General features: G+C 37.3%; 4 protein-coding genes across 10 annotated transcripts; 2 read left to right on the forward strand and 2 right to left on the reverse strand.

Moving 5' to 3' along the window:
* Window positions 1-184: 184 nt before the first annotated feature.
* Window positions 185-11,664, forward strand: AT3G06530 (ARM repeat superfamily protein; the record flags this gene model as incomplete). Of its 5 annotated transcripts, none has more annotated exons than NM_001202899.1 (40): window positions 185-507; window positions 596-809; window positions 892-987; window positions 1,079-1,196; window positions 1,287-1,460; window positions 1,554-1,724; window positions 1,896-1,951; window positions 2,043-2,132; window positions 2,221-2,369; window positions 2,473-2,561; window positions 2,642-2,770; window positions 2,856-2,924; window positions 3,024-3,192; window positions 3,290-3,429; window positions 3,515-3,601; window positions 3,717-3,917; window positions 4,064-4,273; window positions 4,450-4,497; window positions 4,590-4,733; window positions 4,844-5,000; window positions 5,188-5,321; window positions 5,420-5,498; window positions 5,574-5,736; window positions 5,972-6,047; window positions 6,176-6,346; window positions 6,448-6,516; window positions 6,598-6,702; window positions 6,812-6,901; window positions 7,093-7,310; window positions 7,418-7,625; window positions 7,702-7,884; window positions 8,033-8,128; window positions 8,211-8,278; window positions 8,365-8,716; window positions 8,886-9,101; window positions 9,334-9,990; window positions 10,070-10,479; window positions 10,573-10,804; window positions 10,902-11,072; window positions 11,159-11,543. In NM_001202899.1, 40 exons carry the CDS (start codon window positions 348-350, stop codon window positions 11,387-11,389), a joined length of 6,600 nt encoding a protein of 2,199 aa, NP_001189828.1. In that variant the 3' UTR covers window positions 11,390-11,543. The 5 variants fall into 5 exon arrangements, with proteins under 5 accessions (NP_001189828.1, NP_001189829.1, NP_001326372.1 ...); NM_001202900.1 differs by having other exon boundaries at window positions 5,420-5,469; window positions 5,578-5,736; NM_001337662.1 differs by having other exon boundaries at window positions 212-507; window positions 4,064-4,256; window positions 4,400-4,497; window positions 11,159-11,664.
* Window positions 11,665-12,664: 1,000 nt separating this feature from the next.
* Window positions 12,665-15,543, reverse strand: REP (Rab escort protein). Its single transcript, NM_111530.4, has 9 exons — window positions 14,699-15,543; window positions 14,456-14,578; window positions 14,241-14,340; window positions 14,117-14,155; window positions 13,780-14,032; window positions 13,603-13,678; window positions 13,304-13,496; window positions 13,136-13,219; window positions 12,665-13,060 (listed from the first exon to the last, which is right to left on the reverse strand). Exons 1-9 carry the CDS (start codon window positions 15,412-15,414, stop codon window positions 12,953-12,955), a joined length of 1,692 nt encoding a protein of 563 aa, NP_187306.2. The 5' UTR covers window positions 15,415-15,543; the 3' UTR covers window positions 12,665-12,952.
* A 520-nt stretch (window positions 15,544-16,063) lies between these two features.
* AT3G06545 (uncharacterized protein) lies at window positions 16,064-16,729 on the forward strand (the record flags this gene model as incomplete). Its single annotated transcript, NM_148693.1, has 2 exons — window positions 16,064-16,562; window positions 16,653-16,729. 2 exons carry the CDS (start codon window positions 16,064-16,066, stop codon window positions 16,727-16,729), a joined length of 576 nt encoding a protein of 191 aa, NP_683535.1.
* RWA2 (O-acetyltransferase family protein) lies at window positions 16,730-20,921 on the reverse strand. Of its 3 annotated transcripts, none has more exons than NM_111531.5 (16): window positions 20,384-20,921; window positions 20,153-20,244; window positions 19,922-20,065; window positions 19,784-19,840; window positions 19,612-19,684; window positions 19,170-19,328; window positions 18,933-19,082; window positions 18,597-18,852; window positions 18,381-18,496; window positions 18,193-18,279; window positions 18,007-18,095; window positions 17,857-17,919; window positions 17,716-17,772; window positions 17,484-17,580; window positions 17,235-17,393; window positions 16,730-17,074 (listed from the first exon to the last, which is right to left on the reverse strand). In NM_111531.5, the coding sequence occupies exons 1-16, from the start codon at window positions 20,414-20,416 to the stop codon at window positions 17,069-17,071; spliced, it is 1,638 nt and encodes a 545-aa protein (NP_187307.3). In that variant the 5' UTR covers window positions 20,417-20,921; the 3' UTR covers window positions 16,730-17,068. The 3 variants fall into 3 exon arrangements, with proteins under 3 accessions (NP_187307.3, NP_001118592.1, NP_001078116.1); NM_001125120.1 differs by having other exon boundaries at window positions 16,816-17,074; window positions 19,922-20,062; window positions 20,384-20,673; NM_001084647.5 differs by having other exon boundaries at window positions 16,816-17,393; window positions 20,384-20,769.
* Between the last annotated feature and the right edge of the window lie 1,008 nt (window positions 20,922-21,929).

Genomic DNA, 21,929 nt, shown 5'->3' on the forward strand with positions numbered 1-21,929 from the left:
AGACTTTCTCGATTGAGGAATTAAAACGCACAGTTTTGTAATAGTAGCGGCAGATTAGAGATGGGCTTTATTATCAAGTTGTAAAACTATTGGGGTTTAAATTCGAAAAACAAAAAAATAGGTCATGGTTTAAAACGCAATTCCATTATAACTCAGGGGTTTCCTTGTTTCTTTATATTACTATATCTTCCAGATTAAAAATAAAAGGATCGTTAAACCCTAAACCCGCTTCTTCTTCTTCTTTCTCTTCTTCTCCCTCAACGCCGCTCTCTATCTCTCTATCTCTCTCTACCTCAAACTTATTCTTCGAATTTCCTCTGAAGAATAATCTTATCCCAATAGCGAGTATGAGTTCTTCAATAGTGTCACAGTTACAGGCTCTCAAGTCAGTGTTACAAGCCGATACAGAGCCTTCCAAGAGACCTTTCACACGCCCTTCGATTCTCTTCAGTCCTAAAGAAGCAGCTGATTTCGATATCGAATCAATTTACGAGCTCGGGCTCAAAGGTATGTTCTCTTCTCCTATTATGCAATTCTAATGAACAAGCTCAATGATAAATTAAATTCTCATCGTTAATTATTTTTGTTAATTCAGGTCTAGAAGTACTTGGAAACAAAGATGAGAGGTTTAAAAATTACATGAACGACTTGTTTAGTCATAAAAGTAAAGAAATTGATAGGGAATTGCTGGGTAAAGAAGAAAATGCTCGGATTGATTCATCAATCAGTTCGTATCTACGTTTACTCTCTGGTTATCTTCAATTTCGTGCTTCCTTGGAGACCCTTGAGTATCTCATACGACGATACAAGTATGTGTTTCCTTATCACTATTGGTTATGTATATTTGCCTTTGTTCGTTCATCGAATTGTCCTAATTGCTCTATATTTCAGGATTCATATATACAACTTGGAAGATGTGGTTCTATGCGCCTTGCCATACCATGACACACATGCCTTTGTCCGCATTGTTCAACTGCTTTCTACTGGGTGAGTATATATCTTTCACTTTCGATTTCGAAGTGAAGTCTCACAATTTATCATATCGATTAGTAAACCCTGGTTCTCATTTGCTTTACAGAAATTCCAAGTGGAAATTTCTGGATGGTGTTAAAAATTCAGGTGCTCCACCTCCTAGATCGGTTATCGTTCAGCAATGTATACGTGATAAACAAGTTTTGGAGGCCTTGTGTGACTATGTAAGTAGCTGTTAATATTTTTTTTCCCTATAAACTGGTTTTTGAATGGCTACATCAAACTGAACATCTGAAATCTTGGTTACATTGTAGGCATCTCGTACTAAGAAGTATCAGCCTTCAAAACCTGTGGTTAGCTTCTCCACCGCAGTTGTTGTTGGGGTGCTCGGTTCAGTTCCAACTGTTGATGGAGATATTGTAAAGACGATTTTGCCATTTGTGGACTCTGGTCTTCAATCTGGTGTGAAAGGATGTTTAGATCAACAGGTTTTTTAGTGGTTTTCTTACCAAATATTTTTCTCTAATTGATTTTGTTATTCAGTTGATGTGCCTTTTATGACAAACTTTATATGGTTCTAGGCTGGAGCGTTAATGGTTGTTGGCATGTTGGCAAACAGAGCTGTGCTAAATACTAATCTTATCAAGCGCTTGATGAGGTCCATCATCGACATTGGTCGTGAACATGCCAAGGAATCTTCTGACCCGCATTCGCTTCGATTGTCACTTATGGCCTTGATCAATTTTGTTCAGGTGCAATAACTTTCTGTCATCATGAACTTCTTACATTTTAATTTTCGATATCACGAATGTATAAACTTCTAAGTATGAGGTGGACATATTTTCTATTCCTCACTGAGGATTCTGCTCACAAGTGGTTGGTGTTGATTGTTTTAAACAATTAATTTTCTGAATCAACTACAGCTGCAATCTGTGGACTTGATCCCAAGGAAAGCATTGGATCTTTTTAACGAAATAAGGTATCTGAATATGAACAGTCTTCCTTCTGAAGCTTTTTTTAATTGTAACTATTACTAGTATTTTTTCAACGATGGCTTCAATTTTGTGCAGAGATATTTCTGGTGTTCTTTTAGGCTTGTCCAAAGAGTTCAACATCAAAAGATTCCTGGCAGTGCTACTGGATTCTTTACTTTTTTACAGGTGTATATCAAACACTGTTTTGTCATTTTCAAGCGGATGGATTTATTTTGTTAGTATTCATGTGTGATTTACTGTCATCTTGTTGCAGTTCGTCTGATGATAAATGCTGCGAAGTTTTAGCTTCAATAATTGAGACTGTTCCCGTAAGCAATTTGGTTGATCATTTGATCTCCAAGGTTTTCTCTTTATGTATGACACAATACCAGAAGAACAGTGATTTTAGATCTTCTACATCTGGTTAGTGATATGTCAACTACTTATGTCATTGAGTTTTGGGTGTTCATTTTTGAAGATTCTTTTTCAGATTCCTCTTTATATAACCAATATTGTTGCAATTTAGTTGTAGGAAGCTGGGCCAAGAAATTTCTGGTTGTTGTAAGCAAGAAGTATCCTGCTGAACTACGTGCCGCAGTTCCTAAATTTTTAGAGGTCTGTGCTCCAACTCTCATTTAGTTATTTTCCTTTGTGTTTGTTATATGGTCTTCTGAGTCATCGACTTCTTGTTGCAGGCTACTGAAGTTCAGTCGAAGAAAGAGGATTTAAAGCTAGAGATGTTGTCTTGTATGCTGGATGGGAATTCAGACATGTCTCACCCGTTTGTGGATTCAAAATTGTGGTTCCGGCTCCACCATCCCAGGGTACTATAACCTCTAATCTTAGTTATGTGAATAAAATTTTTTATTTACTTTTTGCGCAAGACTGAGGGCTTCTTATAAATAATAGGCTGCTGTACGTTGTGCCGCGCTTTCTAGTCTAAATGGTGTTCTCAAGGATGATAGCTCTAAAGCAGAGGTATGTGTGGGGTACTCATTCCAAGTATTTTTTGTTTCTTTACTTTGACTTCATGTCATCTTACTGTTCTTCAATATCTTTTTTACCCTCTCCATCCAGAACCTTGTCACAATTCAGGATGCTATACTGCGTCAGCTTTGGGATGATGATCTGGCTGTTGTTCAGGCTGCCCTCTCTTTCGATAAGTTGCCCAATATAATAACCTCTTCTGGTCTTCTGGATGCTTTGCTTCATGTGGTGAAACGATGTGTTGGCATTCTCGTATCAGGTGAATAAAGATGCTCTGTTCTTTTCTTAACTTGTTTCAAGTGTGGAATTTTCATATGTTCAGTTAGTTTACCTCGCACTATCCATTCTTGTTGCAGGAGTATCACATAATGTTCAACTGGCAGTTGATGTTGTTGCTTTGTCTCTTAAAATTGCTGTCTCAAGCTTCGGTAATCAAACAGACTCTACTGAGAAAGTTACCTCTGCAATGTTCCCATTTCTCTTAATTCAGCCGAAGGTTCTTTCTTGTTCTCTTCATTTTCTACAGCTATGGCGAAAGTCTTGTTACTTCTACTAATTGCTGTAATCATGTCTTTTAATAGACGTGGAATTTAAATCTACTTGTGCTAAAGTTGGGAAAGGATGTTAACTGGCCACTTTTCAAGAATCTTGCTGCTGATGATGGAATGGTAAATATGAGTTTACGATTTTACTATCCTTCAATACTCCAAGTCGCAATCACAAATCTTTTAATGGTTGTTGAATATTATTATCATGTCATCTGAAAAAGAAAAATTGTTGCAGAAAAAGCTCCCCGATATCATGTCTACAAACTTATCCTCAATTAGCATGGATATTATTAACGATTTGGGAGAAGCACTCTCCTTGGATCCTGATGAGCGTAGGATTGAGCTTATTGAGAGAGCGTGCAACTATAAGCTCTCTGAAGTTTTGGAAACATGCAGCAATATCAAATGTTCAGAACAGGATCGTAACAAGTTGCAGGTTTGTCATTACTATACTGTTTTCGTAAAAAAAACTTCCAAGTCCGCATTGCTATTTCAATATTTTAACCTATTTCTTGTCTTCACATACTTGGTATACTATTATTCGTTGTTTCTGAGATTTTATAAATGGTTATTTCATATCAGAAGGGACTACTGATCCGTGAAAGTGTGTCCGCATTGAACATAGATGTCATTAACAAGCTGGTGGAAGCATTTATGATGCACCCTGCTGATTATATTCAGTGGCTTACTGTCAGTTGCCGAGATTCCACCTTGTCAAAGACACTGTTTTATATGATTTTGATGCATTCCCTGCAGAAGATGAATTCTTCATCTGGTAAGCTTCTGTCCATAGTACTGCGTTAACATACATGCTGATGTTAAAGTCTTTTTTTTCATTTCTAAGCACCGTAGAAAACTTGGTCTTACATGATTTTAACCACGATATGATGCTGATGGCTGTGTTTTCCTTTGATTTAGACCCTAGTCAACTTTTGGATCTTTTCGAACTTTGCTTTCCTGTTTTGAAGACTGAGTGGGAAGAACTTGAGGTCGAGGTTGATGTTTCTCTGAAAGAGGTATAGAATTCTACCAGCTGATGTAATATTTTCATCTGATGGTTGATACATATATTATCTTGTTAGTTGATATATTTGTGTATTACTTGCAGCTGTCGAAAAGCAACTGCCAAGAACTCCTATATCAACTCCTTGATACCTCTGATTTTACTGCTCTGAATTCGAAGGTTCTGATATGCTTGTTTTGGAAGTTGGGCGAGTCATTCATTAAACTTGAACCTGCCCACGATGCTTCGGTGGGTGATGCTCAACCATGATCTCGTTATATTTGGTTATATTGAAATTTTTTCTACCCAACCAATTGCAATGCTCACAACTGTATTTGTGTCACTTCACCTTTGTTTAGGTTTTGAACAAAAGGTTATCTAGCGGACTTGAGGATTTGTTTTTCTTTTTTGCAACAACTCGGTTGCGGCATGTCTTCAAGGAACACCTTCATTTCCGTGTGAGAGAAGCCAAAGTCTGTCCTGTTTTGTTTCTATCCCGACTGATCTCACGAGAAGGTTTGCATGGAAATTTATATTTCCTGCTAGTTTATAATTGATGTTATAAACTACTGATCCCACTTTTTATTAGTTGATAATTCTCTCGTCTGTTTTATGCTGTTAAGGCTCGTGGAATCTATTATCTGGTAACTGTTTCTGTTTATTTCGTATCCTGTTTTCTTATGCTGCAGTCTTCTTCTTGCAGATGTTCCTCCTCTTGTCCAAATTGAAAGTCTCAGATGTTTTTCGTATCTTTGCTCTAGCGGGAATAATGAATGGTTGATTCAAGTTTTTTCAAGCTTTCCTGTACTTTTGGTTCCCATGTCAAGTGATAATCAGGTGACATTTGAAATTTTCTTTCTTTTTATGGTTAAACTTTTTGCATTATCTTCCTTTTCTTCGGTATTCGTTTTGATCTCGTTACATTCACTCTGTAGGACGTTAAAGCAGCTGCCATTAATTGTATCGAGGCACTCTTCAACCTTCGGTGTCGTGTCGAATCTAGCAAAAAAAATGGTAATCTTAGTTTGGTATGAGATGTCATGTTTTTTGTAACTTGTTTTTTATTTATATTCTGAAATTCAAAACTAGGGAGTGCTGCAATCTACGGTAGTTCTTTTGATGAACTTTTGGGAATGATCGTGCAACAAAGGAGGCTTATATTGTCAGACAATAAGTTTTTCGCATCGTACTTGACATCGTTGCTCAGTTCAACCACTAATGACCTTCTAGTGCCAGTTGGCCTGCAAAAAAGGTACTCAGCTGTGTTTCTTGTACGAAAACTAATCAGATGAAACTTTTATTTTTCCTCAAATAGTTGTGTCTAGTGACACCACTATAAAAAGTGCAAAAGAACATCGTAGATAACAGTAATTCAAAACTGTGATAAAACTTGCATCCGACTAAGAGTTCTGTCAATCCATTTGCCCAATACTTGAATTTTATATTCTCATGCACTATGTCACCTTTTCCTTATTTTTCAACTTCAGGTTTGATCAATCCACAAAAGAAAACATTCTTTCGGTCATTTTATTGTGTGCGGAAGACCTACCTGCTTATGGGAAGGTGTGTTTCCTCTACCGCTCTTCTATCTGTTTCTGTTCATTTCCTTTCCTTTTGAAGGTCAAGGATCCTAATGGTTTGTTACACTTTTTTTTAACAAGTATTAAAAGTCTTATTTTTTTCTTCTACAGCTAAGAGTCCTATCTTTGCTAAAAGATCTGGGCATCATGCTTATGCGTGATGAAATTGTTAAGTTATTGTCTCAACTTCTTGATAAACGTAGTCAATACTACTATAAGCTGGACAAAACTTCCCAGCCATTATCAGACACTGAGGTCGATTTATTATGCCTTCTTCTGGAGGTAAACTCACTTTTTTCCATTCGTGTTAGAGGAAAACTTAGCTACTGCCTTGCACTACAGTTTAACAAAATTTCCCTTTTTCTTTTCTCTCCCTGTGTCAGTGCTCCATGATGCGAACATCATCGTTTAAAGGGCAGTCTCTTGATGATCATATACTGAGCGCATTGAATGTAAGAAAAGTTCATTCTCTGATATTTTCTTTGGTTGCATGGAAACCTTTTTGTTCCAGTCACAGATGTTTGCTTTTACAGGTGGATTGTATGGCTTCAGAACGTCCTGCTGTTATTTCTCCTTGTCTTACCATTTTGGAGAAGCTAAGCAATCGATTTTATGATGAACTGCAGACTGATGTTCAGGTCAGTCTTAGTAACATAGTGTAATATAAATGCAATATCCTTCTACAGCCGGATACTCTACATATGTATCAGGATCATCATAATAACTTGATTGTCTTTTCCGGATCAGATTCGTTTCTTCCACAAACTTGTGTCTATGTTTCGAAGTTCAAATGGCAGTATACAAAATGGTGCCAAAGAAGCTGTCTTACGCCTGAAGGTATGTTCATTTTCTATTCGTTCCCCAGATTCGTTTTTTTTTTTCAAAGTCCTTTCTGATGGATAATGTAGTGGTTTTTATTTTTTTTCTAGTTTTCAAAAAATTATAGAAAAATGTGAAAATTTAGTCTTCAAAGAATTCCTGCCTGTTGTATTTTTCTTTAATTACTTGCTATTCCCATGCTATTGCAGCTTTCTTCTTCAACGGTGGTCCTTGCTCTTGATCGTATCACTCAGCAGGATACTCTTGTTATTGGTTCTTTGAGCAAGAAGAAGAAACAGAAGAAAAATTCAAAGTCATGTCCAGAAGAAGACATAAATAGCGAGGAATTTCGAAGTGGGGAAAAGGCTCTCTCTTTCATTGCCTCATTACTTGACATGCTGCTTCTCAAGAAAGATCTAACTCACAGGTCTCTTGAAATTCAATATGCTTATATTTGCATGTCGATTGTAAATTTTGGTCATCTGAGACTTTTTTATTACCCAACTGATCTTTAATAATTATTCTTTTGCTTAGGGAGTCCCTCATAAGGCCCTTGTTTAAGCTCCTACAAAGATCCATGTCTAAAGAATGGGTGAAAATTGCTTTTTCAATTGAGGAAACGTCACTCCAGCCTCCACAGGATGTTCGTGAAACAACTCCTACCTTTATTTCTTCCATCCAACAGACTCTGCTCTTAATCCTGAAAGATATTTTTGATTCTCTGAATATGAATCCTTTGAAGGTAAGTTAAAATTTTAATGCAGTTGATTAATGATATTGTTGCCTGTTTTCCTCTCTTAATTCTCTTCTGATGGCAGGCTGAAGTAGCAAATGAAATCAATGTCAAAATGCTGGTTGAGTTGGCTCATTCATCAAATGATGGAGTCACACGGAACCATATCTTCTCCTTGTTCACTGCAATTGTTAAATTTGTCCCTGATAAGGTTTTGGACCATATTATCAGCATACTTACACTTGTTGGTGAATCAACTGTGACACAGGTTTGTAGTCTATATCTTCGTAGTCTTGTGTAAATTTCTTTTTTTCCTTTAAACTCTTCAGATCTCTGGATCTTTCTTGGCATTCCTCGATATTTTTGGTCGTTACTGTATCTTCCCTAACTACTGGTTCGTTATTTTTGATATGTAGATTGATAGTCACTCGAAGTCTATCTTTGAGGGGTTTATATCAATGGTCATTCCATTTTGGCTGTCTAAGACTAAGAGTGAGGAGCAGTTGTTACAGGTAATTTTTCCCTAAATATTGTACTTTAAATGTAAAATCAATTGTCAATTAATATTTTCTTATTTTCAATTTGATTTTTCAGATTTTTGTGAAAGTCTTACCTGATATTGTTGAGCATAGAAGGCGTTCAATTGTAGCTTACTTGCTGGGGTAATGTGTAGATAGTAAAAAAATTTAAACGGGATTTTGTGTGTTTTAATCTGAAAATGCTGAAAGATGATCCTTCATTTCTGCAGAGTTATCGGTGAACGAAATGGCTTGCCTGCTTTGCTTGTCCTCTTATTTAAGTCTTTGATTTCAAGAAAAGACTCAGCTTGGCTTGGTAATGCCAACGTTTCTGAAAGTTTTGCTTCCATTGTTAAAAAAGAATGGGAGTATTCTTTTGCCATGGAAATATGTGAACAATATTCTTCTTCGACGTGGCTCTCATCCTTGGTCATACTTCTTCAAACTATCAGCAAAGACAGTAAACAATGTTTCTTACAGATGCGGCTTGTATTAGAATTTGTATTCCAGAAATTGCAAGACCCGGAATTTGCATTTGCAGTCTCACTGGAACCAAGAAATAATGTTTCTGTTGGCATCCAGGTAAAAAAGCCTTTTCCAGCTTTTATATTTCATACAGATTGTTGTTACTAAACCTCTGTGTATATTCCTATGCATGTTATTTTTTGGAATCTTTTGTTACCTTGTTCTCTGTTTGTGTGCTTTCTTAAATGTCTATTTTTAGTAAGTAACCTTTTGTTAATTTTTTTAGCAAGAACTACAAGAGCTTATGAAGTGTTGTATATGTCTCCTGCAAGCTATTGATGCGAAAAAGGAGAAAGATGTGACTTCTTCAGTTAGAAATGAAATCAGAATGCGTATACATGATGTCTTAATGACTGTTACGGGAGCCATGGATCTGTCTATATATTTCAGGGTTGTTACTAGCTTGCTTCAGCAGCAGACAGATTATAATGGGACGAAAAAGGTATATGTTATTACCATTTAGTAACAGAAGTTTTCGTAGTAATTTTGTGGCTATAATGAGTGAACATATTTCTACGAAAATATTCTTCCTTTTGTTTGCATGGAAGTAGCATTTCCATGTGAATTTCCTTGGGAATGTACAGATCCTTTGAAGTTACCTTATTCTTTATCGAGATTTTGCTTGTTGGCTTAATGACATTCTTTGATGCAAATGTTGCTATTTATGAATTCAGGTACTTGGACTTATAAGTGAGAGAGCTAAGGACACCTCATCTTCTAAAATGAAACACAAGAGAAAGATTTCCAATCAAAAAGGAAGAAATTCTTGGTTGAACTTGGATGAGGTTGCTGTTGATTCTTTCGGGAAGATGTGTGAGGAGATTGTCCATCTGATTAATGCGACAGATGATGAGTCAGGTGTTCCAGTAAAACGAGCTGCCATTTCTACACTGGAAGTTTTGGCTGGCAGGTTTCCATCTGGTCATCCAATCTTCAGGAAATGCCTTGCAGCTGTTGCAGAATGCATCAGTTCAAAGAATTTGGGAGTCTCGTCCAGCTGTCTTCGAACAACTGGTGCACTGATCAATGTTCTTGGACCAAAGGCGCTCATTGAACTTCCATGCATAATGAAGAATTTGGTAAAACAGTCGCTTGAAGTATCATTTGCATCCCAGAGTGGTCGAAACGCAACAGCTGAAGAACAGTTGCTTATGCTGTCTGTTCTAGTCACTTTGGAAGCAGTGATTGATAAACTTGGAGGTTTCCTAAATCCTCATCTTGGAGATATTATGAAAATCATGGTGCTACATCCTGAATATGTATCTGACTTCGACAAGAATCTCAAGTCCAAAGCCAATGCCATTAGGAGGCTCCTTACTGATAAAATACCTGTAAGTTCTTCACATACATATATGAATCTAGTACTTCTTTGCTTGTAGGTAGTGCTCTTAATAGTAACCTTTCTTCCAGGTTCGTCTCACTCTGCAACCACTTCTACGAATATACAATGAGGCTGTTAGTTCTGGGAATGCAAGCTTGGTGATTGCTTTTAATATGTTAGAAGATCTGGTTGTGAAAATGGATAGATCATCTATCGTTAGCAGCCATGGGAAGATTTTTGATCAGTGCTTAGTTGCCCTTGATATTCGACGTCTAAATCCAGCAGCAATTCAGAACATTGATGATGCTGAGAGAAGTGTAACTAGCGCAATGGTTGCTCTCACAAAGAAGCTAACGGAGTCCGAGTTCAGACCTCTCTTTATTAGGAGTATTGATTGGGCAGAGTCAGATGTTGTTGACGGATCAGGGAGTGAAAACAAGAGCATCGACCGAGCTATATCTTTCTATGGTCTGGTGGATCGACTCTGTGAGAGTCACAGGTGAGTGAACATATTTCATATACCTGGTATCCGTTCCTGATGCATCTAGATAATTGGAAAATTAACTTCAAATTCTCTTATTTTGGATTGCAGGTCCATCTTTGTACCGTATTTCAAATACGTGCTTGATGGTATTGTAGCACATCTCACCACTGCTGAAGCTTCTGTTTCAACTAGGAAGAAAAAGAAAGCCAAAATTCAGCAAACTTCTGACTCTATACAACCAAAAAGCTGGCATCTTAGGGCATTAGTTCTTTCTTGCTTGAAGAATTGTTTTCTGCATGATACCGGCAGCTTGAAGTTTCTGGATACAAATAACTTCCAGGTCATTATTATCTATAAACTTTACTTCTGCTTGAATCTAACATCTCTCCCTTCCTCTTGGAGTATTGACCTCGATTCAAATTATCTTCTTTCCACAGGTGCTACTTAAGCCTATTGTATCACAGCTTGTTGTTGAACCTCCATCTTCTTTAAAGGAGCACCCACATGTACCATCTGTGGATGAGGTTGATGATTTATTGGTTTCATGCATCGGTCAAATGGCAGTAGCCTCAGGCTCTGACCTCCTCTGGAAACCGCTGAACCACGAGGTAACAACATAATCTCAAGAAAGCGAGTCTCAGCTATCTTTGATAGACTTCAATTTTTTTAACTGACATAAAATCATATTGGTCAGGTGCTAATGCAAACGAGGAGTGAGAGTGTACGGTCAAGGATGTTGAGTTTGAGAAGTGTGAAACAGATGCTGGATAATCTGAAAGAAGAGTATCTTGTGTTGCTTGCTGAAACCATTCCATTCTTGGCTGAGCTACTAGAAGACGTCGAGCTATCTGTTAAATCTTTGGCTCAAGATATTATCAAACAAATGGAAGAGATGAGCGGTGAAAGTCTGGCGGAATACCTCTGAAACTCGTTTGAGTGCTATGCAACCGTTAGTTCCCAATTTTGATTCTTTTTTTGTCTGTCGTAGTAAATAACTAGATATGAAATACAACTTTCTGAAATTTTACGGTTTTTGAGATCCCTTCTAATGAATTGAGCAGAGATCAGTTTATGTGGTCATTCATGTTTGCAGAAATTTCAACATTGTTTTTCCATTTGTGAAGTAGTAATGTCATATGCGTTAGAAAGAAAAAACTTGGTTATTTTGTAGCCTATAGCTCAAAAACTTTCATATTTCAGCAAAAAAAAAAGGAGATGAGTACTAGCTTCGTTTTCTATTAAAGTGCAAACCTCAAAATCACAATTCAGAAATTCTTTACAGTTTTACCTCATTTTTAATCTGAATCAAGAATCGATAACAATAATTTCGGACCATAATCTGAGCAGAAGATAACACACGGTAATAGTTCTTTTCGTCTTGTTATATTCTCATGTAAATAAACTATAGTGGTTTGGGCTTTTGGTCTAATCCTTTTAGCTTTCATGCCTCTCTTCAAGTTGGGTTTGGTATCCCTTTATTGGGGTTGGGCCTTTTTAGTTTCAGTTTTAAAATTTTGTAATCATCTAGTTGGGCTTGACCTATTTTGTAATGTTCCATTTTATGATAAAAAGTCAATAGAAAGACCTTTAGGCAAAAAAAAAAAAAAAAAAACTAGTCGTGAACAATAAGTTATACAACAAATGAAATCTCGTCCCACGCGCTGCAAGTCTTTTCAATTTTAAATTTATGCAAAAATCCCCGAAAAGGAGGGTTATAGTCCACGGATTATAGTCTCACGCGCCGAAACGCGCCTGTGATGCGAGTGGTTTTGTATTTTAAATTCCTACACGCGTGTAGTTCTGTTTTAATCTTTAATTGATAGAATTATTTCGGGTCCAATTCCGACGCTAATTCAGACCCAATGGGCTTTAAATTCTGTCAAGTGTCAACCTTTGGGATTGGATAAACGATTGACGATTCTCTCCAGAGAATAACCAAACCCTCATAATTGGGCCTCATAATGAGAGCTTGGCACCACATTACATATGATAACATTAACCCAACGATCTCGAAAAAAGCATTCAAATTCTTAATCTTGACTTCAAAGTCAAATTTCCTAGTCGATAATGATATCTTCCTTGATTTTTTAAGTTTCTGGACTTGGCCATGAAAATCAGAATTGGAGTCGAAATATACGAAATCGGAAGTGTTTATTCAAAGAGAAACATAGAACGATTATGGTTGTGATCGGTAAAAGATGTCTGAATAAATTAATTTCTATACAAATTCATTATTTCTTTTTAGTCGTTGATTTAAAGTTTGTGGAGTTTCAATGGTTAGACAAGCGGTCGTGGATTAATCACTTCTTCTCAATCCTTTATTTCTTCCCTAATCATAGTTGCTCTCTAGTGAATAAGTAAAGAAAATGGCTCACCCTCCCTCTGCCAATCTTCCTGCTTCCCCTCTAATAACGGGGTAACTATATGTTACAATCAAATAAATAAATGGGTATTCTAAGTCTTTAAAACCAATGGTTTCATTCATCAATCAATCTTCTATTTCAACACCACCATCGTTTTCCTCCTCCGTTGTGTTCTCCGCCGGTGAGGTCTCTTCTTTAAATAATTCTTCACTCCCCATGAGCTTTTCATATAGCTACCAAATCCAATATGATAACATTATCAAAACCATAACTTAATGAGATAACTGCTGTAAGGAGCTTCTACTAACCTTCACGGCTGATTCCACTATCTCATTGTAGTTCAAGTTTCCATCTGGACTAGGCATGGAACTGATCGTACCTCCAAATTCACCCTGATCCAAATCAAACTTTTATTTAGTGAAAATGACATTACCAACGTCGAAATGAAAAGGTAAATTCCCAATCACATTTTCCACCTTGACTAGCTCTTGCACGTACAGTGCTCTCCAGAGTAGAATAGGTTTTGTCTCAGAAGTATCATTCTCAACAACGGAATCGCTTTGACGATTCTCGGGAACAGGCAAACTGATGAGATTACTCATGGCTGATAATAGCGCCTTTATCCCTTGGTCATCATTGTCGCACAAAGTTGAAAGATATAAAACATGCCTGCAGCAGCAAATATATATGGCTTAGAGAACAGTTAAAGCTAAGCAAATGGAAAGAAACAGAACTAAAATGGGAAAAGATCATCTTAGGCTAAACCACAACTTACATGTCAGCAGGACAAACCGCTAAACCACTACCAAGCTGCAGAACCCGAATTGCAGTTAGCTGTTCTGGAAACAAAGCTAAGAGGAAAAAACTATTAATGTTAGAACCTTCAAAACGCAAAAGACGATATACATGTAAGTGAAACAACTAACTAGTGGGTCTTCAAAAATTAGCTTACATTTAGGTGGATAAACGACAAGAGCGTTTGATACATTAGCTTTCACAGAACCTCTAATGACGCATACTCCTCTTGCAATTTTCTCCTTATTGATCATCGACTTTGGGACAAGAACACTGAGAGTTTCATTTTGCTGATCTGTCAATGACGACAGAGACTCTAATCCAACAGTAACACATGGATCCAGAATCAACTTTTGGCTGAATATCTCTTGACCAGAAGCTAATCTAACCCCTTTGTAACCCCCAGTTTCCTGCAAAAAGAGTTTAAAATAATCAAGTAAGAATCCTTTCCGTCAACTAAACTTATCTTATGCTACAACTGTCAGCTAACTTGCCTTGTCTAAAAGCAGAGCAGTAATAGGCATCCGGAGAACCTGTGAAAACAATGAAAGACTAAATAAGTAACAAATACCACAACAGCAACACAGTACACAATGCAGAAAATTGTTCCAAACGTACATAGATACATCCTTTGACAGCAGCCCGACGACAAAAGGCTTGTGGAAGTTCTCCTTGTCCATAAATTGGGTATATCAACGCCCCAAGTGCGTTAGAAAACCTAAGGTAGAGAATCAAAAGCTAAATTATACTCAATATAACCAATGATAATGTAAACCAATAAGAAAGATGATCACAAATGTGTAAGAGCCAGGAATGAGAAAATGATGAATGACCTGCCCATAGATGTGATGTATAGAGCCAATCGATCTATCCCCTCTTTGGTCTTGAGTAAATGTCTACAAGTTTCCGTATTGTCTTGATCATAATCTAGCATCGCAATGGCATACAAGATGATCCTACACAGAAGAAGAGGAAACAAAGCCTTACCTATCAACATTTCAGAGACAAAATTCTAAGAAGCATTAAGCAGAGACAAATGTCCAAAGAGCTGCCATTAACAGAGAAGGAGGTTATACGATTTGATTTTGGGTGGTAAACGCATCTTTGACAAGAAGTCCACAAATGGACTCTCCATATCTTCCTCCGATATCTTGACTGTTGTTGAATCATCTTTTTCGGTAGAAGAAGCCAAGTGACTTTGAACAAGCTTGAAGAATTTCATGAGCTGATTCTTCTCCAACAGAGTCAAGCTCTTGTCCTTGAATATAGCAGCTCTCGAATCCGGCACATTTCGTAGCTCACCGCTCGAATCCCCAACGAAGCTGGCATCGATGCTCTTGAACTCAACGTAGTTGTTAGCTCCTGATTTCAGCATGAGATTAATTGATTCATCGGCACAGAAGACAACCCTAGGACCAGCCAAGTCAACGTTGAATCTTCTAGAGTGTTCTTCGAGGATCTCCGATTCGAAGCTCGAAATCTCCACGGAGGAATACAAGGATCGGTTAACGAGATCCACGGAGATAAAATCATGGTTGTTTGACGGAGGGAGAGGAGGAGATGACGGCGACGGAGGAGGAGAAACGGAGTTTGAGTGAAGGAAAGAAGTGAGATCGGGAAGGGAAAGAGAGGCGAAGTGAGAGCCGTAGAAGGGGTTAGGGTCGAGGTGGAGAACAGAACTACCGGAGGAGGAAGCAGCGGCGGCTAAGACGGACTCAGAGACTCCGGTGCCGACGACAATGAGATCGTAGTTGGAAGGATCAAGCGGCGGGTAAGGAGGGATGTCGATCATGGTGGCTCGAACAGATTTGTGTATCAAAAGTCGAACCAACGTGACTTCAGTAGCTTGATCGATACACGAGCGTTGAATAATCTGGGAAGATGTTGAGATGAGTGAGGAGAATCGAGGAAGAGGTTCAAGAGAAGAAGAAGTTTCTTCTTACATTACATATACAAACGTAATGGGCCTAAGATGTAAATGAATAAAAGAGGTAAGTGTGAATCGGCCCAACATGGCCCATCTTCTTAATCAACGCATAGACTATAGGGTCTACTGTTTTTCTTATGTTAGAAACTTAAAATATGATTTTTTTTTTTATATAAACGGTTTAATTGAAGAAAATAGAGTTTATACTTTCTTCGTTCACTTTACTGGTCAGTGGTCCACTTATAATGTGATTTTTTGAACTATTTTCTTTGTTGAATATAAAAGAATTTTATATATCTTGAAAAAAAAAAGTGTTAGATAAAGATTGCGAAGATTTCTTTTGTTTGTTGTGATTATGAAAATCTTCTAACCACTTTTAACTAATAATAGAGATATACCACATTCTTCTGGATAAAAGCAGATTTAACTAACTAAATAAAAGAAATCGAAAAACGAATTCACGACGACTATTAAATCTCCGAAACCCCATAGTCCTAGTAAAAACACACACACGATGGAGAAGAAGATTAGTGATATGGATGTGTTTGTTTGCAGAGGAATATGGTATATAATGACTCTACTCTCACTTTTTGGCCTCTCCAAATCACTCAATCTTCTCTGGCCACCTGGAGATTCATCGTCTCAGTCCTTTAGGGACGGTGCGGTCAGTGTCACAACATTCTACGCAGTGACGCTACTCAGATATCTTTTTTTCACCGCTCCTCCTTCCGCTTGCTACAAGGAGTTTACTACAAAGTTGGAGAGAGTACCTCAGGTTTTGTTTTCGACATTTTCCGCAAATTTAGCGTTGGCATTGCCCTTAATATATGAGCTATTGACAAACAAAGAGTTTGAATTGTCCATGTCGTTATTCACCATCTCGTTGTTCACCGGAGGGTTAGGGCTGATTCAGCTATCGGATAAGTTTAGGATGGAGATCGGACATGCTTTGTACACGCTCTTCCTCGGTTGGTTATCTTGTCTCTTTAGCATGTCTAACAATCTATACCGGGGTGACTATAAGGTACTGTTATTGTTTTTAATATCAGTACCTCATTTTTTGCTTTCCTTTGGGCCCGCGTATAATTTCTCCAAATGGGAAGACTCGGACACTTTCTCTGCCTACCGAGCAATAGAGGACAAGCTTGACACACATGCTATGACTACACTTTCTATCTAAGTATATCAATGTTTCCTTACATTAAAGTAATGGCTTTTGCAAGTCCATCATATTTTACTTTGATGTAAGATTAATCTGGATTTTATAGCTATACAATTACTCATATGGATTTCCTTTAACTTGTAATAGACAATAATAAGTCTTAACATCATCGTGAACAGAAACACAAATAAACAAGAAAGAACACCTTATTCATAAATAAATATACAGAAAGATGACATTACAGCAACATTGTATGCATCTACCTCTGATTTCTATCTTCGTATATCTACCATATCGCGTAGTTCAACTCCTATGAATTCATTCGAATAGTCCACTCTGGTCCGGTTCAGAAGTGCTTCACACCTGTTTGTTTCCAGTGAAATAATAAAACGTGAGATGGTTCAATCGAATATGAGAGGATGACATTCGTCCTCGCTTTGTGTATGCACTAACATATCAATGAACTCAAGTACCAGGGAAAAAAAAGCTTTCTCCCACACAAAAAGATAAAATTTTGACTTACCAGTTTTTGGGGAATTGTGATAAGAATAAATGAGAAAAAGTAGAGACAAGTGCAGATTATGAGTGCTGAGATCGTGTTGTAGACAAGGCGTTTGTCGTCCTTGGTTGGTATGAAGGCTGTTTTCAAAGTGTTGGTAAGCTCAAAGAGCCTATAAGAGATCTGAAAACAGAGCAACAAAAAGCCAATCAGTTTGTTTGTATCTGTCTGGCTTTCAACTTGTTTCTATCTGTTGTAGCAGGGTTTGCTTACAGCGACGTAAATCGAAGTAGTGAGCATGAAGTTCAACAATGGGTAATCCGGGACAAGAGATAGTAGTAATTTGGGTTGACCATCAGGAACTCCAGATCTGTGGGTGAATTAGATTATTTCATAGTTCAATGGGTCAGGAAAAATCTTAATAGCTTATTGTATTAGCATGCTCCACCATCAATTTCCCACTTACTCTACAATTGAGAACTTGGGCAAGAAAAGTGTGACATACCTGAGCCATATATGAAACTGGGAGATATATGTCTCCAGTGTTATCTTTCCAAGCCACCTGAAAGTTCATGAACAAATTTTTCTTGAAAAAATCGTTATAAGAGGATAAACATATCTATTGACTGAATTATTTTTTACTTACGCCAGAAGGGTCAAACTGTAGCCGCGGAAAGACTGGGTGATGTTCCGGAGACAGATATAAACACTGAAAGAAAAGCAAAACGAGGTACACAAGTAAGGACTGGTTCTTAGAAGAGTGGTTGTATAGAGATTTGCAGGTAAAGTGGACTACGTTATTGGAATCCAAGAGGTGTAAGGATGATATTTGTTGTAAGTTAACTTGTCCATCTTGTATATATACTCGTACCAAAAATATCCCACCTAAAAGTTTCATAATAACAAAGATAGATTAGCTGGAAGAACAATATGCAAGAGGCTTCTTTCACCTGAAAGAAAGTCAAATGATGACTTGTAATACCGTTAGTGCTATCAGTGCCACAGATGTTTTGATAGCCACCCTGAATTTCATCTCAGCTTCCTCCAGTTTATCCATCCAACTTTCAACCTATAAGATACATAATCAAGGAAATGAAACGGTAAGTCTTTATCACTGAGCTAACCATTTGTGAACAGAGTTGATGTGAAGTTCTAGTATTGGGAACTTACAGTTGGGTGGTAGTATGCATATAGCATCCCGATTATCCATATGTACCGATCAAGTCCAGAGCGGAAATGCCACTCATGCAAGAGGGGAAGCTGAGGTTTTGCGGGATCATTGTAACCTGCAATTGTTGTTTTCAAGTTTTGTTTTCTAAACAGCTGTCTTGTGAGGCATGAGCAAATTGTTTATCTTGGTAAACAAATATTTGGGTTCTCACTTACCCATTAGGAGTGTAAATGGACTCCAAATCCATTCAAAAACGCCAGGAATTTCCCAAACGATGATAACAACAACGAAGCAGGCAAAAAATTTGGCAGCTATGACTGAACCCATCTCATTATACTTGCTCATAATACCAAGTGCCCCATAGACCATTAGAGTAAACAGAGTGTGCATTGGGCAGATGTAGTATAGCATGTAACTGTTGTTGAGGACGATGCAGGAGAATATGACCAGGAAATTTAGCCGCCACATCATCTGTAGACCAAGAATATGTTAGAATTTCAAGTAGGTGACAGCCAAAAATAAGAAAAAAGCCGGGAGGACATAGCTCTTACCTGTGCAAACCTTGCAAGGCTAAAGTCCTTGCGAATGTAATAATAAGAAAAATTCCCAAATCCAGTCATCCATACATAGCAAGCAATGAAAACACGGATCGCATTATAGTACTCTGCAGCAGCAAAGTAGTGGTACATCAAGAAAAGGACCTACAACACCAGAATAAGAAAACAATGATGAGGTAGCGGCAAATGAAAAGGCAGATAAAACACTAACATAAAAGTTAAATGACAAACCTGCATCCAGCCTTTCCACTCCTCGGTTTGATGCCTATTCAAGTACATGATGGCTTTTCCGCTGAATGGTGATTTATCAGTATGTATCGTGAATGAAGTTATCGCTGAAACGATGATGAGAAGGAAGTAAAGGAACAGAAAGAGATCCCGGTTGTAACTCTGTGTCAAAAGATTAACAATGTAAGCTACTGAGACACATAGAAGCACATACGAATGAACCGACACAAGCAGGATATCCATCATGACTTATCAAATTTACAAACTTTCTTATTTTGTCACGTCAAATTCACAATCTTATGGGTCTATTTTTTCCATCTAACATTTTAGACCAACTTTAACGATAAAAAACGAGTGTATATAAGATGTTGCTGAACAATGTAAAGACTCTGTAACTAGCTAGATAAATCTTTCCAGAATAAACTAAGCAGGATATCATCATCACCTTCTTTGATGAATTGAAGACATCTGTGCGGTCACATATGTAAAAGTATACCATAAGTACTGCAAACTCAATTCTGCATTAAAAAAAATAATTTAGATAATTTGGGAATCTTCAGGATAATGGACCTTTGAACATACAAAACTTTACTCTAGAAACGGACCCCAATACTCACATTGCCCTTAAAGTCAGCCTGTTCTCAACCAAGAACGACTCATCCAAGAGGACAAACCTGCGTAGAACCCCGGCATATAAGCATAAGAAAAAGAAAAACTACAGAGGTCAGTGGTTGCTTCGGAAGAAGTAATGGAACCTGATGAGAGGAGAATGTGTGGTCGGGCCTTTGGCTCTAGGAGAAGCTGATTGGAGACCACCTCCATCTTCTATTAAAAGAGCTTTGTCATCTTCTTTAACAAAATCTTTCGCAATTTCCACCAAATTGACATCAGAGTGCCTACTAACATAGACAAACACCCAAGTGAGAAATCAATAACGAAATCAAAGCAAAACTCCATCATCACTTAAAGACGTTGTATCAACATACGTTTTGGCGGAGACCGAGTATTTAGCATAGTGCAGATACTCAGAGTATAGCCAAGCCACGATCACCGGCACAATCCCGAACACCACCGACATCTGCAATTTCCAGGAAAACGAAAACAAATCACTCTCAGTATATCACTACCAAACTAACAAGAGCTCAACAGAAGAAATCTTAAGTTATCAAAAGCTAAATCAAGCAAGATCTCTAATTCAAACGAATCAAAAGACGTACTAGCCCAGGTGTAACAGGGCTTGAACTCGCCATTTCCGATCAGAGAAGCAACGATCAAGCGCGATAATCGTCGGGTTTCAAAACTCCAAAACTAAAATTTGCCAGCAATTCGCTTCGCTCCTTGTCCAGATCTAGTAGATCTAGAGATAAATCGCAGAAGAGAAACAAAGCAAGGTTGGAGCAAGTATAGATCCTAGTTCTCTCTTTCGTTCCTATTATAGTAACAGATTAGAGTCACACAGATAAGCTTCAAAAGGAACGAGTGGAACTGTGTAATGCCTAATGCGCAACTGTTTGAGCGGTTTGCAGCTGCTACCTCAAAACAATTATTTTATTCTCCCACGAAAAGAATAGAAATACAAAAATGACTAACCGACAGATTTAATTACAAATTAAAACCAACAATAAATTCCGTATGACAATACCATTTTTGGTTTTTATTCACTTCTATCATAATCGGGTGCTGTTAATAGAAAGGAAATGCTTGCATGGATACAAAGATAAAAGTTGTCATTGTGTAGTGAGATTTTTAACAACCAAATAAACGTTTTTTTCAGATCGGTGTCGTAATAAGAACGAGACAACTAAAGATAATAAAGAGACAATTTAATATTTTGTTTTCACACTCGGTGGATCATACATTTTGATTCCCATTACATTTTGAGATTTCAGTATGTATGTATGTATATAACTTCCAGTAATATAAGAAGGATATATATTTCTGGATGTTATTTTGAGTCGTGATTCTGAAGATAATACGTATTATGATTTCCACATTTTTGTGTGACATGTAAAGTTTCAAACCTTTATCTCATTAATTGTACTCACTAGCAATTGAAAGAGTGGATGATTTTGGATCACAATCCTCAATGCCGGTGAACTGAAGTGTATCGTTCGTATAAACCACCATGTATAATAACCTATGAGAGTCATTGTCACATATTTTCAGATTGTAATTAGCAATTAACTTTCATTTAAACCTTAATTATTAGGAGGCTGGCTGATGCGATGTGGGCGTGTGTTTGTCAAAGACGCGTTTCTTTAGACTTAAATAGTCAAACTACATTAAGTAAGAATTTTATTAACATGCAATCAGTTTGGAGTAAGAAAATTGGAATTCACCGACATTATATGCTTCGGACTCTATACATATTCGTATACTAACTGATCTTAGATTCCATTATAATATTATATGATAATGAGTGTCCACATCTGATCAAATCATTTTATATTCGTGTCGCATGTAGACTGTAGTCTCTAAAACAGTGTTTAGAATCACTCATTTTAATTGCCATGTTCAGAATCACAATCTCATCAGAAAAAATGATACGCCAGGATGCATAAATAAAATTTGAAATCTTATTCGAAAGAAAAAAAAAACAGAAAACGATCATTCACATACATTTTTTTTGTTTTATAATCAGTATAATCAGTATTATACTTGATCGAATCAATGAAGAAAGTCGTTAAAAAAAAAATCAGTGTTAGTGGAAGATTATTTTTTTTTGTTCCATAAAAACCATCCTTTGAAAACAGAAATTTTCGA

The sequence above is a fragment of the Arabidopsis thaliana genome, chromosome 3 (assembly GCF_000001735.4).
Source record: "Arabidopsis thaliana chromosome 3, partial sequence".
Taxonomy (NCBI): Eukaryota; Viridiplantae; Streptophyta; class Magnoliopsida; order Brassicales; family Brassicaceae; genus Arabidopsis; species Arabidopsis thaliana.

Excerpts from the sequence above, each read along its gene's own strand:
- RWA2 (NM_001084647.5), bottom strand. The coding sequence starts at position 20,416 with ATGGCGAGTTCAAGCCCTGTTACACCTGGGCTA. Across the intron at positions 18,096-18,192 it reads TGGCACTGATAGCACTAACG|GTGGGATATTTTTGGTACGA; the intron begins GTATTACAAGTC and ends TGAAACTTTTAG. Across the intron at positions 17,920-18,006 it reads ACCTCTTGGATTCCAATAAC|TGTTTATATCTGTCTCCGGA; the intron begins GTAGTCCACTTT and ends CTTTTCTTTCAG.
- REP (NM_111530.4), bottom strand. The coding sequence starts at position 15,414 with ATGATCGACATCCCTCCTTACCCGCCGCTTGATCCTTCCAACTACGAT. Across the intron at positions 14,033-14,116 it reads CTGCTCTGCTTTTAGACAAG|GAAACTGGGGGTTACAAAGG; the intron begins GCAAGTTAGCTG and ends CTCTTTTTGCAG. Across the intron at positions 13,061-13,135 it reads TAGTGGAATCAGCCGTGAAG|CTATATGAAAAGCTCATGGG; the intron begins GTTAGTAGAAGC and ends TGGATTTGGTAG.